This window comes from Channa argus, chromosome 21 (genome assembly GCF_033026475.1).
Source record: "Channa argus isolate prfri chromosome 21, Channa argus male v1.0, whole genome shotgun sequence".
NCBI lineage: Eukaryota > Metazoa > Chordata > Actinopteri > Anabantiformes > Channidae > Channa > Channa argus.
In genome coordinates this window covers 1,681,627-1,697,844 of record NC_090217.1, presented here as the reverse complement: position 1 = coordinate 1,697,844, position 16,218 = coordinate 1,681,627, and the positions used below count along the sequence as shown (strand labels likewise).

Sequence of the window (16,218 nt, the reverse complement as noted above, 5' to 3'; positions counted from 1 at the left end):
ATGTGGCGGCAGAAAACGGTCATTCAGGAGCGAATTAATTCCATCCTTTTCTGTGTGGCATCATCTTTATCTTTTCTTTCAAACCAAATATTTGTATTTAGGAATTAAGGACACACACAAACGTACGCTTTGTAGCTGCCTCGTCTTTATTTTGGGTTTGTTTTGGCCTTTTATTGAAGAAACTGCATAACAGCTCTTCAGTTTTTATGATCTCGGACTTCTGAAGCGGTTTGGTGATTGTGAAGTTGCTGCGTTAAACCAACCACCTTTGTTCCTTTTTCCAATCAGCACCTTCCCAGGAGTAGTATTAATGATGGTGGTGGTGTTGTGTGTGTTGTTCAATTTTCTCATAATGAACTTCTCCACTCTGCTACTGAGTTGGTTTATTGTAGATCTGTTTGTGCACATCCCTGCGGCCTTTAAAACATACTCAGTGCTTTTAAACTTTTTTTAAATTAAAACTGTTCACATCTGTGTTTATAAATCATCATCAAACCTCTACTTTTATTTGGTGTTGTAATATTCGGTTAGCAATTTATCTTTTAACTGTTAACAATCCTTACACCACCAGTCACAGTGGGGGGGAAACTACACTAACGGTTAATTTTTGCCACCTGAAACACTTTAAAGTGGATATAAATACCAGACCGGCATGTGAAACAAATTCTGCTTTCACTTATGAAATGAGGATTTAGCACTGTACTACTACACTTATTTATTGGCACTGGTGGTAAATCAGGTGCAGTCGTCTGACATAAACCTGATCCTCAGAATGACAGCACTTTTGTGCAGGTGCTCGACATTTGCTAAAATAATAATGCTCCTAGTATCCTGAAGCACGAAATATTTCCTTCCTCGTCCCTTCTACACTGTTAGAGTAGTAGTAGTAGTAGTAGTAGTAGTAGTAGTAGTAGTAGTAGTAGTAGTAGTAGTAGTAGTAGTAGTAGTAGTAGTAGTAGTAGTAGTAGTAGTAGTAGTAGTAGTAGTAGTAGTAGTAGTAGTAGTAGTAGTAGTAGTAGTAGTAGTAGTAGTAGTAGTAGTAGTAGTAGTAGTAGTAGTAGTAGTAGTAGTCGTCATCATCTTCAGTTATTCCTCCACTCCTGACAACTGTAGTAACCTCAGACTAAAACTAGAAAACCCTCTGCAGTGCTGGTGAAGCTGCAGAGAAACCTGGGCACAGACAGTGAGCAGTAACAGTGAATGAGTCGACGTAAACTGTCAGACGCTGTGTAGATGTTGTAAAACAGTTCAGGCTTTGCAGTGCTGTAATCTCTCACTGACGCAATGTCGCTCAACCCCCGAGTGCAACTGATTTGGGAACTATCAGCACTCTGCTTAGAAATTTCCCCAGTGTGAAAAGCAATGCATATACAATGATTTGTCTATCTGATGATCCGCACACACACAATCTTACACACTGGTTTCACTCTATCCTAATCACCTGCCCTACTGCAGGGTGAAACAAAAAAAAACAGCTTCTCAACTGTGCTTTAGTTTTTCCGCTTCGGTCCCCTGACGTTTCTACGTGCATCCATTAGATTACAGATGACAAATAGAAGCAGATCGTCCTGTGCCAGTTGGGAACGGCCCAGCTGTGACAGAGCGACAGTGTTTCTGCCTCCTGAGGGGTGGTGTTTGTTGCCGTTTTGTTAGAGTGCAGGGTGGGCGAGGAGGACGATTCACTGCAGCAATTGGATTATTGGGAGAAAGTTTGCATTTAAATGTTGCTAAAACAAGCAGTGAATCATTTTATTTATACTATTTGTATAGTAGCTGTATTTGTTTGGGCCTTTTATTAAGAAATATGCAGATTCTCGGTAATTTCCATATTGCATTTCTAATGAATTATTTGGAGGTTTGACTGTGCAGCTGGTTGCCCTGTAGGGCAATGCAGTAGTCAAGACATGAGAACCATATAGTGTTGGTGTTTGTAGCCTGATGGTGACAAACGTGTACAAGGGAAAAAGACAGCTAGAATGCTCATTACCTAGCAGAATTAATATAGGAGCATTTTCTTTCCCAAAATCTAACTTACATTACTAAAAGGAACGATAACAGCTGTTTTTATTCATTTTGTGCCTTTTCCTTTTTGTCTTTTGCAGAGTCAGACGCTGTGTAAAGGCCTCAATGAACTTCAAAATGGACAGGTAGGCAGATGTGGTTCTGTTGACACAACATTGGTTTCTGCACATGGTCACAGTAAGACATAGAAATAGAAATATCCACTTACTAACTTGACTTGTCTTAAGAATAGTGTCACTGTAGGTATTTGGGGAAACGGAGTGAGAAGGTTTTTTTAGAGTCAAGATTCAACAACTTTATTGATCCCATAGGAAAATTTTGTTATAGTGTTTACACAATTACAACACATTTTACTTTATAACTAATCTTAGTTGTTTATATACAAACTTTGGGTGTTGCCTAATTGTCCTTATTGAGTAAAACATATTCAGATCACCCACCAATGTACCAATTCTATATTGAAAGAAATCTTGCACAAAACTGACTTATAAACTATCAGCACAGTGCCACTAAGTAGTTCAAGGTGCAGCTAGTTTTAACCAATTTTCTTTAGTCCAGTGCTACACAGCATAGTGTTCAGGTCACCAGGTAATTCTACATTGCCAGTGTAGTCGGATGACTAAAAGGAGTGTGAAGAGGGAGAAAATTTCCCTTTTTTTGTGACATATTGAAGACATTTTTCAGGCCTTGGCGCTTTCTTTTAAATGACAGTATTAAACACAAACCGGTTAAAATGTTACCAAAACGAATGCACAATTCATAAATGTAATTTTTATTGTTGTGGTTACATTCATTTCCTTGCTGCTGCAAGCAGCATTTAGAACTTACTTTATCACAAAAATCCCTGTAAGTTGGTGTAGATGGAAACCACCCAGTAATATTATCCATGTGCAAATGCCAGCTTTTGTTAATGGATTTAGTGTCTTCTGCTGCAAAAATGGTGCTAAACCTTCAGATCTGGAATTCTGGGAACTTGTTACAACCTACCTGGACTCCTTTCTGGGATGGGGAATGGGGGTCATTATTTAGGACCATGAATGGATAAGTGGCGTGATTAAGTGTCTTTGCATTGTAGTAGACCAAAGAAATATGCGTCTTCCTCCTTTTGTTTGAAGAGATAAAGCCATAATAAAATGTATCCCATACACACAAAAACAAATCCCAGAAAGAAACTCCAGCTGGCCTCTAACCAAAACTCGACTTCTCCTCCTACATGACAGATTTAGAAAGATGTCGGGGGATATTTTCCTTTGTGTTGGTCATTATGGATCCACAGTTCATGTCTGTGCTTTTTCAAAGTGACAGTGCACAATTGTGACAAGAAAATGCTGAGGAACCTAACATGTCTTCTTCTTTTGCTTCTTTCAAAGAGCTGAGACTAAGGAAAGATAGGAACAAAACAGCTTGAGACCCATTGTGTGGTTTTAATTTTAGAGCTGTGATTCATTACGTAGTCGATTTCTCCTCCCATCGAGGCAGCTTTGCTTTCTGCAGGCTCTTGCATATATTTTCAGAGCATGCAATGCATAAGAGCTGTGAGGAAAAACCTAATTAAAATGAACTTTGCGCTCTGTGATGGGTGGATAATTGTTGCAAGGCATCGGCGTGTGTAATTGAGGCTGAATTTGTTTTACAGGTTTACCTTGTAAATGGGTACATTTGCATTTTTCCCCTCAGCTGCTTACTCCAGGACTCTTGTCAGTTTGAACAGCGTCCAGCGTCTCTACACGCTGTGACAGCCATGTTATAAACGGTGTTTTCATCATTTTATTTCTGTTGCTGTTAACCAGACGAAGGAATTAAAACCACTTCTTGAGAGACTGTCACTTCAGTGATGCCCACAAAAGTTCTGAGAAACAACACAAAAATCCCCGTAGGCATCGGTGTGGAATTAAACGGCCTTCACTCAGATTAACTGCAGATAAACACAAGTCCTTCTCAGTTTTTATGTGGCTAAAGACTCAGAGTCGTTGCCAAGGTCTTTCTCCAGCCAAGTAATGAATGTGCAACACCTTCCTTTGTTACCTCCCTAAGGTATAATTAGTCACAGCGGTAAAGGGAGATCAATTGTGAACATCATAATACGAAACAGAGTGAAGCTGTTAAATCGTTCTCTGGAGAGTTTACAGAGTGTGCAGTTTTCAACAGCCAGGCGTCATTCTAAAAGCAGCTTTTCTGGATGGAACAAGCTCATTTGACCCTCCATCATCTCTCACCTGTTTCCTGTGATGCTGGGGAGGCAGTGCAAGGCCCAGCATACACAGAGACGCCCTGACTTATATAGGTATAAACTGACAGATGCCTCAATCTGCTGCTTGTAAAGTCCTGGGATCTAGACTTTTTGTGATTTTAGTTATTTGCTGTTTCCATTACTTTATCTGCTCTGGGCAGCACATCACACTAGGGAAAGGTAAAAACATCAAGGAACATCATATTATTATTTTTATTACACACATTTGACCTCACTATCAAACAAAATTGTACGCAGTCAATAATTTATACTAGCATAGTAGAGAGAGAGAGAGAGAGAGAGAGAGAGAATTATTAAGGATTAATCACCTGTCAATACATAAGGTGATTAAATCCAGCTATTACCTTTTAGTTGCATTTACCCTACTTTTAATCTTTAAAAATGTTCTTTTGTCATGTTTTCCATCTTTAAACGTTTTCAGACTTGTACGCCTCAATACAAACTTTATGCTCTAATTAAAGCTTTGAACATAGCAGTTAATGTTATCATACATGTTGACTGAGTTTATTAGCATCTTAGCATTAGCCCAGACACAGGTCCTACGGTTCATTGAATAAACCCAAATTTTCTCTCTTTAGTTAGTGAACTTTTATCAGGTGGACCTCTCTGCTATGTGAAGTGCCTTCCTGTGTGTTTCAGCACTGTCAGTGCTTCACATGAAGGACACGGTCGTCTTTATGGTTCGGGTGATCCACCGGGTCGCTCAGTGAATCACCACCTGCTATGAGCAAATTAAATATTGACTTCTTGTATTGACTTGCAGATCTAATTTTAAGTGATTGCTGATGAGCAATAAAGGTGCTTTAAAAGAAGAGTTTTGGGGGCTGCTTTAATGGTGAGCTGTCGACCTCTGTTTAAGAACATAACTGTCAGGATGGAGTGAGTCATTGAACCAGAGAGGGAACTAGTCAGGGTCACTTTGTGTGTTCAGAGTTTGGAAAAACACCTATATTCCATGATTCTGCCACAGGACCAATGCTGAAGAGAAGCTGGCTTGTGAAGAGAATTGATTGTGAATATTTGCAGTGGTAGAATTGATGGTTCAGAACCAGCATGCTGATCGCGGCAAAAGTCAGTGGGACAAATGTGGAGACAAGAAATAAATGAAAGAATAAAGGTCTCTTGTTGAGGGGAGGCCCCTGCAGCCTCCTGGCGTTGCACTCTGCTGTGTGAATATCCTCCATCCTCCTCCAGTGAGCCCTGCTGAGATGCACAACCTACTTTGAACGGAGAGGAAAACTCATCTCAGACGCTCCACTGCAGAAATGGAACGTCTTTCATTCAGATCCACTATGTCAATATTTGCCCGCTGGTCTCAAACCAAATACACTGATATTGAAAGTCGTCACACTCACAGAGGCAAAAAAGAAGGAGGAAGCAGTCAGATAAAGAGAGAGGGGATGTGCTGCAGAAAGAGCTGAAGCGCCAAACGTCCTCCAGTAAATGTCTTAGAAAGCTCTGTCAAGCCAGGATTTAAAGGAATAGACCTTTTTGGAGCACAATCCAGCCACAATTACCCGATTTGTGGATTTATCATAACCATTTTGATAAATCAATTGTTCATTAGCAATTTTTTAAATCATCGTTGCAGAAAATTTCTCAAATGTGGGGACTGCTTTACGTATTCTGTATTTAAAGCTGAGATTTTGTGGGGTTTGGATAGAAGAATACATCTGAGGACAAAACATTTTATTTTACCCCATTACAACTTGTAGGCAAAACAAAACATTTATTATATATGGAGAAGGTAATTTTAAAATAACATTTAAACAGGTCATTGTTGAGTAGATTAATAGATTAGCAATTACCTTAGTTTTTATTGTAATTAAGACCTGATACTTGGGCACAACATCTGGTTCCTATCAAAATGTGTAAATTGTACTGTTTACAAAATCTACACACAGGATGTTGTTCTGTTGGAGTTTATTGATACATGCTGACCAGTGGAGGTTTTCTTAATTACACACTTTACGCCAACTCTGGCTCTACCATCTGCAATCTCTGTTTGGACAAAATGCTTCAGTTCCATCTGCTGTTAACTTAAAGCACCGCTCTTCACTTCAACTATCTGTCCTCAGCATGTACTGGCACTCAGCATACTCAGCCAGGCTTCACTGGGTAAAGGTTACTGTAAGATGTGCTTGAGTAAATGGGAAGCACAGGGGATGGCAGGCTGCATTGATGCAAAGGTTCACTGGGAGCACTGGTCCAAAGTTTAGTTTTGTAAGGTGGCCATAATAGAATTTTGTGCAGGTGTTGCTCTGCCTGTATAAAGTATTCATCCACCTTAAAACAATCTGTAAACATAAAACTATAAACATTACATTTAAATATTTGCCCATTTTAAAGAAATCGACCTAAATCAATAGCAGTTAATTAAATGGACAGCACCTGAGCTCAGTGACTGTGTTTGAAGGATTGTAGTTTAAATAAACCTTTACAGTTAATGGTGAATCTGTTGAGTTGGCAGTTGTTGGGTACGTCGACCGCGCTAAAACACTTTGAACATTATCACCTTCACGGAGAAAACTGCACAGGTCCCAGTTTCATCTGCAGCAAGATTTATAAAGTCCATTGGTGATTAAAACTGAGATAAAACAGTGAACGTGTGGTAAAGAGATTCATCCTGACCCATTTGATTGTGAAGACTTGATTAGATGCTGTATGACACATGGACTTAAATTCTGTTAGAGCAATAGGTTATGTTTGTTCTTATTTAGAGCAACATCCTCAGGGGCCTCAGCTTCACATCCCTCCAGCTTACATCATGTGAACCACATTGTATTGGGAGTTGGTTGTTTGTTGGGCTATTTCCTGTCTGCCTCAGGCTGTGTTACCCTTCAGATGATTTTGGGGAGGGTCAAAAACACTCCCTTTGGCCCCCCCAGAGCCCTTTGGGTTCGCTGCAGGACGTTCTCAAATGTCTCAGAAGAACGATGCAGGTTAGTTCTTGCGACAGCAGATGTTCAGTTGTTACACTGCACTTAGAGCATATTTAATAAAGGAAAGTGTGACAAACATACATTCATTCATCTGTAATTTTTCCTGATCTTCCTGTTTCTTTCTTGTTTCTTACCCTTATTTAGTATTTGCTCCACAAATGCAGCATAAAATTTAGCCAAAGCAAAAAAATAATAATAAAATACTAAAGTTGACAAAAACAAAGATTAAAGCTACAGTGTATTTACATTGACAATTGTGAAATAAAATATAGACTGAGCACAGAAGAAGGAAATGTGTGAGGTAAACAAGAATCCAAAGGTTGTGACATCTTGCCTGCGTTCGTTTACTTTTTTGAGTATGTCCTTGAGAGCCACCTACAACCAGAAGCAAATCCCTTTCTGTGTCCTGGATACTTGGCCATAAAGAGCTTTTCTGAATTCTGATCTCGCTACGAGAACATGATTTGAAGTTTTTGGGTCTTCAGATTCACTTCACTGCAGAGTCAGAGTTTCAGTTTGACCCTGTTGGTCCTCAAACAAACTGCAGCTTTGGGAGATTTGAGCTCTTCAGAATTTGGACATTTGTGTCTCTGTGCACTGAAGTGTGTGTGTGTGTGTGTGTGTGTGTGTGTGTGTGTGTGTGTCTGTTGTCACTGTGTGGTAGCTGTTCTTTGTGGCTGCATCTGTCTGCCTCTATTGTTTGCAGAGGTCCATCTGCTGGCCTCCAGCTCAGCCCCTCCTCCCACCTCAGACTCTACCCCCACACACATTTTGCTCAGGCAACACACACACACACACACACACACACACACACACACACACACACACACACACACACACACACACACACACACACACACACACACAATCTCTCACACACACACACACACACACACACAATCTCTCACACACACACACACAATCTCACACCTCCTCCCATCCTCTGTCTCTCTGCCTCTCCAGTAAAGCCAGCTGCCCCCCTTTGCCTTCACCCTGTCCTTCCATCACTGATGTTTAGTTTCTGAAACCTCAATGACGTTTAGTCCAGTTGAGAAAATTTAACATCAGACTGAACTTTTATCACACATGAACACATTCTTAAACATTTTGAGGTTTTCCTCTAAGCTTAATAATTTTTTTAACTCCCAACTAAAACCAAACAATAGTTTTTGTCACATGCATTTGGTTTGAGCATTTTCACTTTTAATTTCACTGTTTTCTTATATTTTAACCTTCCTATTTGAAAGAATTCATGCATTAATTGAGAAAATAAATAAATAAGAAGTTGAAGCTTTAATGCAGTGTTATGCTGTCAGTGTTTTCATTGTTATGTTCAGAGCTGCAGAGATCGTGACATTTGATAAAGGTTGCAATACATGCAGACTGTATTGGGCTTTAAATGTCGTGAAAGTTATTGACAGGGTTAGATTTATTCTTCTGATCAATAGTTCAAAAGACAACATTGCCTATTGATCACTGACTGCAGAGCTACAAAAACTATCAAATGACGTAAAAATTCAGCAGTTAAAAATGCCTAACAACTATATAAGATCAAACTTTATTGATCCCACAGTGGGAAAGCAGCTGACAGGGACGGGGTGCAGTGCAAAAAACAGTTTTCAATTTTTGTAAATACCTGGAAAAGTCGACTCTATAGTGTGTGTGTGCAAAAGCATTTATAACCAGAGATATTCAGCTGAACTGTTGAGTTGTACGGCCCGAAAGATTTGCAGTAACGATCCTTCCTAAACCGAGAATGTGTCAGTCTGCCGCTGAATGAGCTGCACAGAGCCTCCTGTCTGATGCAGTGGGTGAGAGGTATTTTCCATAATGGATGTCAGCTTGGCAAACATCCTCCTCTCACCCACCTCCTCCACAGAGTCCAGTGAGCAGGACAGCTCTTCCCTCCTTACCAGCTTGTTCAGTCTCTTCCTGACCTGGTCAGTGCTGCCTTCAGACAACAGAATAGGTGATAGCTAAAGCTAACAAGGAGTCATAAATGCTCTTAGCAGAGGCCTGTGTACTGTGTGTAAGGGCATGAGTCTCCTCAGAAGGAGGAGGCGACTTCTGGCCCTTCTTGTACAGGGCGTCAGTGTTATGAGACCAGTACATTGTATGGTGGAGGTGTACACCAGGTACTTAGAACTGTCCACTATCTCGATGTCTAAGCCCTGGATGTTCACCGGTGTTTGCGGTAGAGTCTCTTCTGCAGAAGCTTTATCACCATCTCCTTCGTCTTACTGGTGTTTAAGAACAGGTGGTTGTGCTCACACCAGTTTTTACCAGACACTCTGCCAACAATGGCCAAGTAATCAATGAACTTCTGGAGATGGCAACTGCTGGTGTTGTATGTCTCCTCACCTGGATGGATGTTAAGGAAAGGGGGGAGTGAGGGGGGGCTGTGACGGGTTAGTTGTTAAGGTGGGTGGAAACGGGGGGTGGAGGGAGTGGAAGGTGAAAGAGATTGGGGGATGGTGGAGGTGTCCACTGGGCTGGAGGTGTGTGTGTGTGTGTGTGTGTGTGAAGAGAGAGGAGGGAGGGTGGCAGGGGGAGTGGGGTGGGAATCAAATAAAAACAGATTCAATTCATTGGCCTAGTTCTATAATCAGTTTGTAATTGTGGACATCTTTTAGCAGTGAGTTAGCGATTACCGAGCAGCTACATTTGTTTGGGAGGCAGTGTGTGTTATTATTGTGTTTACTTGTCATTTTGGTGTTTTTGTGTTGTCTTGTGAAGTTATACTAAAGTGTAACACAGTGTGTGTGTGGTTATCAAAATTTTGTTATCAAAACCTTTTTGATTTTAAGTCCTCAGTTCAAGGTTCAGTTGACTAAAGTGAAATGAAGATGGAGCAATGGCTATAAGTGCCCCTTTTGCAGGATAAACAAATCATGATTCTTTTTATCATTAAGTTTTATTATAAGTTTGATTGTAATGGAGAGTTTTAAACTCTTAAGAAAAAAAACTTATGGAAGCCTCCAATGAAGCTACTAAGCATCGTGTAAAGTAAACAAAACCTTTAATATTCAGGAATAAAGTAATTTGGTACTCAAACATCGTATGTCTTACATGGTGTGTTGAAGCCTGGTATAAGCAGAATGTGGTCAGTGCTTTGCAAAACCGTCTTAACCTACAGAGTCAGTAGTGCAGCACAGGTCTACTGTAAGTAAAATACTTAGAGTAGATACAACACACTGTACTGTAAAGCAGAAAGCCTCACAGTTGTACTTCTAAATAGCCAATGTCTTTTCTGTAAGATTTTCCTGGAGCAAAACTTTGACGGTTGATTTCTTGCCATCTCAGCAGAAAAGCTAAAACCAACAGAAGAATCTCATTTTGCTCAACAGATGTCCTTAATCCCAGCTAATCCAACATGTTAAATGGTTGTTGTCTCTGAAACAAGCATGGGATGCAGACCCTGGCACTGAAGTTTCCCACAGGCAAGTTGGACCCCCTCAGACCCCCTCAGGTCTTGATTTAGTGCTCTGAGCTCCCTGCCACACTGCCAAACTAAGGCTGAATTAATAAAGTGCTCATTTTCTCGGCCGTATGTGAGGTTATTCATGTTGGAAAGGGGACATAGAAACTGGTAGTGGTTGAAGAGGGGGGAGAGAGAAAAGTAGACTGAATTATTTTTGCCCCATGATCCATCAGAAAAATGCCAAATGGATGAATTTCAAAGAATGGTCTGGTGTTTAAGTGTGGAGACTGTACTTCCTGCAGTTGTCTTTGAAGTTAGCCCTGTCTCGTCTCGTCTCCTCGTTTCCAATCGTTGTCTTAAATAACTGTCGCCATGGCCAAAAATATCGGCCTCCTTGCCATCCTTTCAGGAAATGGACAATTTTGTCCAGTTCATTTTTGAGTTCTGTGTGAATTTTTATCAAGTTTGACTTTTCTTCTGTGTTTTGTATTGTTCCAGTGCAAACAACAACTATAAGCTCGTAAATACCAAACATTTGCAATTGGAGCCTTTTTCTGAGAGAACGGTTGCATTTTCTGATGGAATTGCAAGGGGGCCAATATTTATGGCCGTATCCCGTGAGTTCAGTGTCGCCACAGCGGATCATTGTACGCATGTTGACTTGGCACAGTTTTTACACCGGATGCTCTTCTTCGGGCTCGGACCAGCACTGCACAGCTGGGGAGGGGAATGGGCTGGTTTCATTGTCTTGCTCAGAGACACTTTGACATATAGCCGGGACTGGGGATTGAACCACTGACCCTTTGGACAACTGCCTTACCAACTGATCTACAGCAGCTCCTATTTTTGCCCATGACTGTATTTTCTCAAATTTAGTAAGTAATAACCTAAACGTAAGTTGTGAGATGTCTAAGATGACTTGGATGACTTCATTTCCCCTCCCTCCTTTTTTGAGTGCATCAAATTCTATAATAAGAGAAACTGCATAACTGATCTGTTATGCAGAGAACATTCTTAACAGATGCAACTTTGTGTTAAACAGATTTGAGAAAGCAGTTTGTCCTCCAGTCCTGCCTAAAGATTCAAATCAAATAATGATTCATGGTGATGTTGTTTGGGTGTGTGTGGTGTAAAGGAAGTAATGACACATCACACTTGGAAAGACGGGCATGGACAACACAGACTATAGAGCCTAGCAAGGCAATTACACGTGACATCAGCTTTTTATTGTGAAGCCACTTTCAGGTGAAGCTGTTTATTTACCAGTAAATCACGTCTTGCTCAGTTGTGATGTCATCGGCCCCTCACGTCAGCATCACATGTGTTTTAGAAAAATCTTTAACAAATACTGGCACCAACTGGATCTGAAGACTTTGAAGTGACTGACTGACCCAGACAGGAACAGACCTCTTCCGCTCTGGTTCCAATTAGTCGACACAACCAAACCTCTCCAGCACCTCCTGTGTATTTCTGGTTCCAGTTGAGGACGGAAGGTTCTAAGGATGGTGTTTGCTGAATGTAAGTGTTGTAGACATTGACATTTTTAGGAGGGATCAACAGTAGCGCTTGATTTGTGACTTGATCCAGTTTGACACCTAAAAACGGAGCATTTTAACTTTTCCGTGTGAATGTGGCCAATAGAGCAGCTTCCACCCCACTTGCCCATGCAGACGCTAAGCAGCCATTTAATCAGCACCAATAAAATCTGCTGCTGCTCTGAATGCCACTTTTCATTCTCCTATTATGTGTGATTAGGAGAGGAGAGTTGAGATGATCAGTGCACGCAGCAGCCGCTCTATAATTTCTCTTCACTTAATATAGAGTTTGACCTTTTGAGCGCTTTGTGATTGTTGCCGCTGCTGGTCAGTATTCTCCACTTTTGCTCAAGGTGCGAATTTGTTCCCTCAGCAAATAAATGTCTTCATTACAGCAGTGGGCCTGAGCCACATTCCTCTCCATGATGTTCAGATCATTTCTGCATTAGCTGGTGATTTGGTTTGGCCTCGGATAAATGCTGAGGGAGCGCAGCCATATTTCTAAATTGAGTAAGATTAAAGATGCTCAAGTCTCTCAGGTGAGTCAATCCAACTAAAGTTAACTTTAACAGACTGTAATAAATCGTAATGACTGAAATTAACAGCTGCCTAGTGGAATAGTGAAGTTTGTGGAATACGTGTTTATTTGCATTTATTTTTTATTTTTTTGGATGGATTCGTACTGGTTAAAGCTGAGAAAACAAAAAATTGAAAAGCTAAGCCCCAGAAAAATTCCTCCAAAAAAGGCACATCTAGTTTTTGGAAATTTGATGTAACGAAGTTCATATTTGAAATATCTGAAAACGGTGTGCGGTCTTAAAGTAAGACTTTTATATTTTCAGGCATCTCGATCACATTAATTTACCAGCCAGATTCAAACAACGATTAAAACCCACTTCATAGAAACATTGTGCTTATTGATTTAAGTGTTTGTCTGACAAACAGGAAGACTAGATTACCCTCCACTATAAAAGCACCAGCAGAGTGTCATCTGCTGCTCCTCGCCTGCTCGTCCTCGTCCTCACTGTCAATAGCACGGAAAAACCCTGTGTCTCTCTCAGGCTCACGGGACACGACAGGACCCGAGACAAACTGAGCTCTATTGAAATAGAGGACTTAAAGAAAAACCAAGCTGCTTCTTCACTTGTATTATTTTCCTCTCGTTGTTTTCCTTTACATAGCAGCTCTCCTGCTGTGTGGGCTGTGAGCGGCGACTGTGATCGAGTGACAAGTCTCTATAGCAACATTTCTCTGTGCGCCTGTGATGCTGCAGAAACAGAATAAAGGCAGAGATTCCTCTCGGGCTTGAGTCTGAAATCAGACGTGAGCTGAGCTGACTTGTAATAAAATGGGGAAGGGGAGGGGTAGCCCTGCTAAAAGGGAGGGTGAGATTTGATCTCTTATTTTTTTTTATTTAATTTTATTTTTTGTGAGGAGCTGTGGTGTGAACAGCAGGCAGTTTTAGCGTCTCACAACAGCATCCATTACTTTTCAGTTTCTCAACAAATCCCCATCTCTCTGCAGTATGAACTGAAATAGGTTGAAGGTGTAGAAAAAACTTTCTCATCCCAGATCTTTTATCAAATTCCATTCATCTGTACAGCGCAGTGGCTCTGTCACTTCTGAAAACCCAATTAGCATAGATTGGCGATTGAAATCTCGGTGATGATGGTAGCTGGAAACTCACAGCAGGCTCAGCTTAGAAACAGCCTCTGCTTTGGCATTCAGTTGGTGAAATAGCTTCTGGGCACTTTGCTGAGAAGTTAATTGATGATAAACAAACTAGAGTTTGAAGCTGTGATTTCCTTTGTAATTGTCTCTTCAGAAAAGAGAGAAATCAAAGAACCTCATGACAGCAGGTTGCTAGAAAAGCAAAGTGATTAGTGTTGGAGCTATTGATTGATTAACGAGACATAGTCACTAATCCTGTTTTTGTGAATAAACTTTCGCTGTTGGCAGCACTTTACCAAATCAACACAGCTTTTCTTTTAATCATTTTTGTGCAATGAAGCTACTGTTGACTCTAGCGTTTGTATATATTAAGTATAATTTTGCTTGAGGTCCAAATAAAGTTTTAGTTTTTTCCTTTTACTGATATTACACCTTAGACTGTGGTCGAATCATTGAGTCACCATTAGTTCCATACTTGTCTATGACAGAAGCCCAAAGTGATGTCTTCAGATAACTCATGTTTCTAATAATGGTGTATTTAAACAATAGGAAAAAACAATACTACACTGTTACTAGAATAACCAGCTTGCGGTTGTTTGCCCCCCAACCAGTCAAGTTTCAATGCTTGTCTATTGAGACTCCTTTTCGAATGAGCTCATCCATGAATCCAAGTGAACGTTTTTGCCAAATGTAATATATTTCGCTCCAGGTGTCTGTGAGATATGACCGTTAATAGTGTAAGTATTCAGACATACGGTCACAGTGACATTTGTACACTAAAAGCTAATTTTCCATGCTCAAATCCAAGTAGACGTTCAGGCCACATCTGAAGAAATTCCCACAAGTCTTTACTGAGATATCGTTTTCACGACCTGAAAAATGAAAATACTTTCTGTTCTTAAAAGTACATTTTATCGCATATATTTAATACTTTAATTAAAAGTGGTACTTAAGGTGGAGTTTTATTCAGTGTTCTTTCTACAAGATGTTTGTACCTAATAAGGAAATGAATCCTTATAGGTTAAAAACTATGAAGCACTGCAGCAGGTGAAAATAAACTTCTCTGCTTCTGACAAGTCCCATATAATTATTTTCACTATAGTTAACTAATAGTGGCCACTTATTTATTCTTACTAATGATGATTATTAGAAAAAGGTCTTCTTCCTTTTTTAAGCATGTAGTAGTTATGGTTGGAGCACCATGGTAACCAAATGGTTAAGGCCTTAAATATTTTGGGTAGTAATGCAAATGTGAATTACATTTGGCCACATTTGAGGTTTTTCTAGTAAGCAGAAGCTTTTAGTAAAGAATTGTGTTCCTCATTAAGTAAAGGCTGGTATCTTTTTGTAGTATGAGTGAAATAATCTTTGGTTTAAACCTTATCTGAGCTCACAGAGTTCAGGACATGAGTCTGACTTTATCAGACCTGTGCTCGGCTCTGTCCCAGGAGCTTCGCAGTGAATTCGATCTGAGCATCCAGCTGCTCATGTACAGTTAGGTGATTCACTCCTGGATGAACCAGGAATGGGAAGCGCAGGTATTGCGGCCACTAGGGACAATTCCCCATGAATGCCAGAATTGCCTCTGGACAATTTCCCTGCTGGGTCACAGCCACTGGTCCCCACTGCTCTTCGATCAAATGGTGTGTTTGCCACATGTGGGGCTGCGAGGACCATGGTCTCTGATCCCCCCTTTGCCAAACTGTGAGCGAGGAGCCAAACTCTGTCCTGTATGCCCATGTTGATAAGCTGTCCTACTGCCAGGAGAGACGAGGGGGGGTTGACTCTGCAGAGAATTGGTCAAAACAGCAGAAGCTGATTTGACTCAGGGGCAAAAACAGTCCATTTTCTCAAGAACAGTTTAGTGGTTCTGGTACTTTGTCATTTTGAACAAGAAGTCAGAAGATGCTCAGAAAAATGGAAATTTGAGCATCTACAGTTCCATCACAACAAAGCAAATTGTAGATGTGGTGTGATGGAAAGCGTTTTAGAATTTCACTTTACTTACATCATACTTTGGACTCTTTAGTTCACTTTAGTACTGCTTGTTTTTCACGTATGTTGATGCAAAATTACGACTCAAACTCTTATTTAACAAACATTTATTTCTGGTTTATAGAGTTCAGCCGTTTCTTCTTTTACAAGGAGGAAGGACGACTGCACTGCAGCTGTCTCTTCTCCTGTAAAAACTCTCTCTTTCTCCCATCTTGTCCATCCTTCTCTTCTTTAACTAAAAACTTTGAAGCTGAAAGCTTAAAAATGCTTTAAAGCATTTAGTCGCATTTATGGCGCTTTTGACTATATCGCATGGTCTTTCTTAGCAGATTGAGGAAGATTGTTCCCTAGTTGTGACAGAATTCAAGCTCTTCAAAATCA

The 16,218-nt window shown here is 40.5% G+C and overlaps 1 protein-coding gene across 5 annotated transcripts in view; it reads left to right on the top strand.

Moving 5' to 3' along the window:
* Positions 1 to 16,218, top strand: part of phf21b (PHD finger protein 21B) — an 82,751-nt gene that overhangs the window by 40,126 nt on the left and 26,407 nt on the right. For all 5 annotated transcript variants that reach the window (XM_067489986.1, XM_067489982.1, XM_067489983.1 and 2 more), the window contains one exon: positions 2,103 to 2,147. Coding sequence is in view for 4 of the 5 variants with exons in the window: in XM_067489982.1 (XP_067346083.1) it covers positions 2,103 to 2,147 (45 nt within the window). In the remaining variant the exon portion in view is untranslated. The remainder of the gene's footprint in view (positions 1 to 2,102; positions 2,148 to 16,218) is intronic.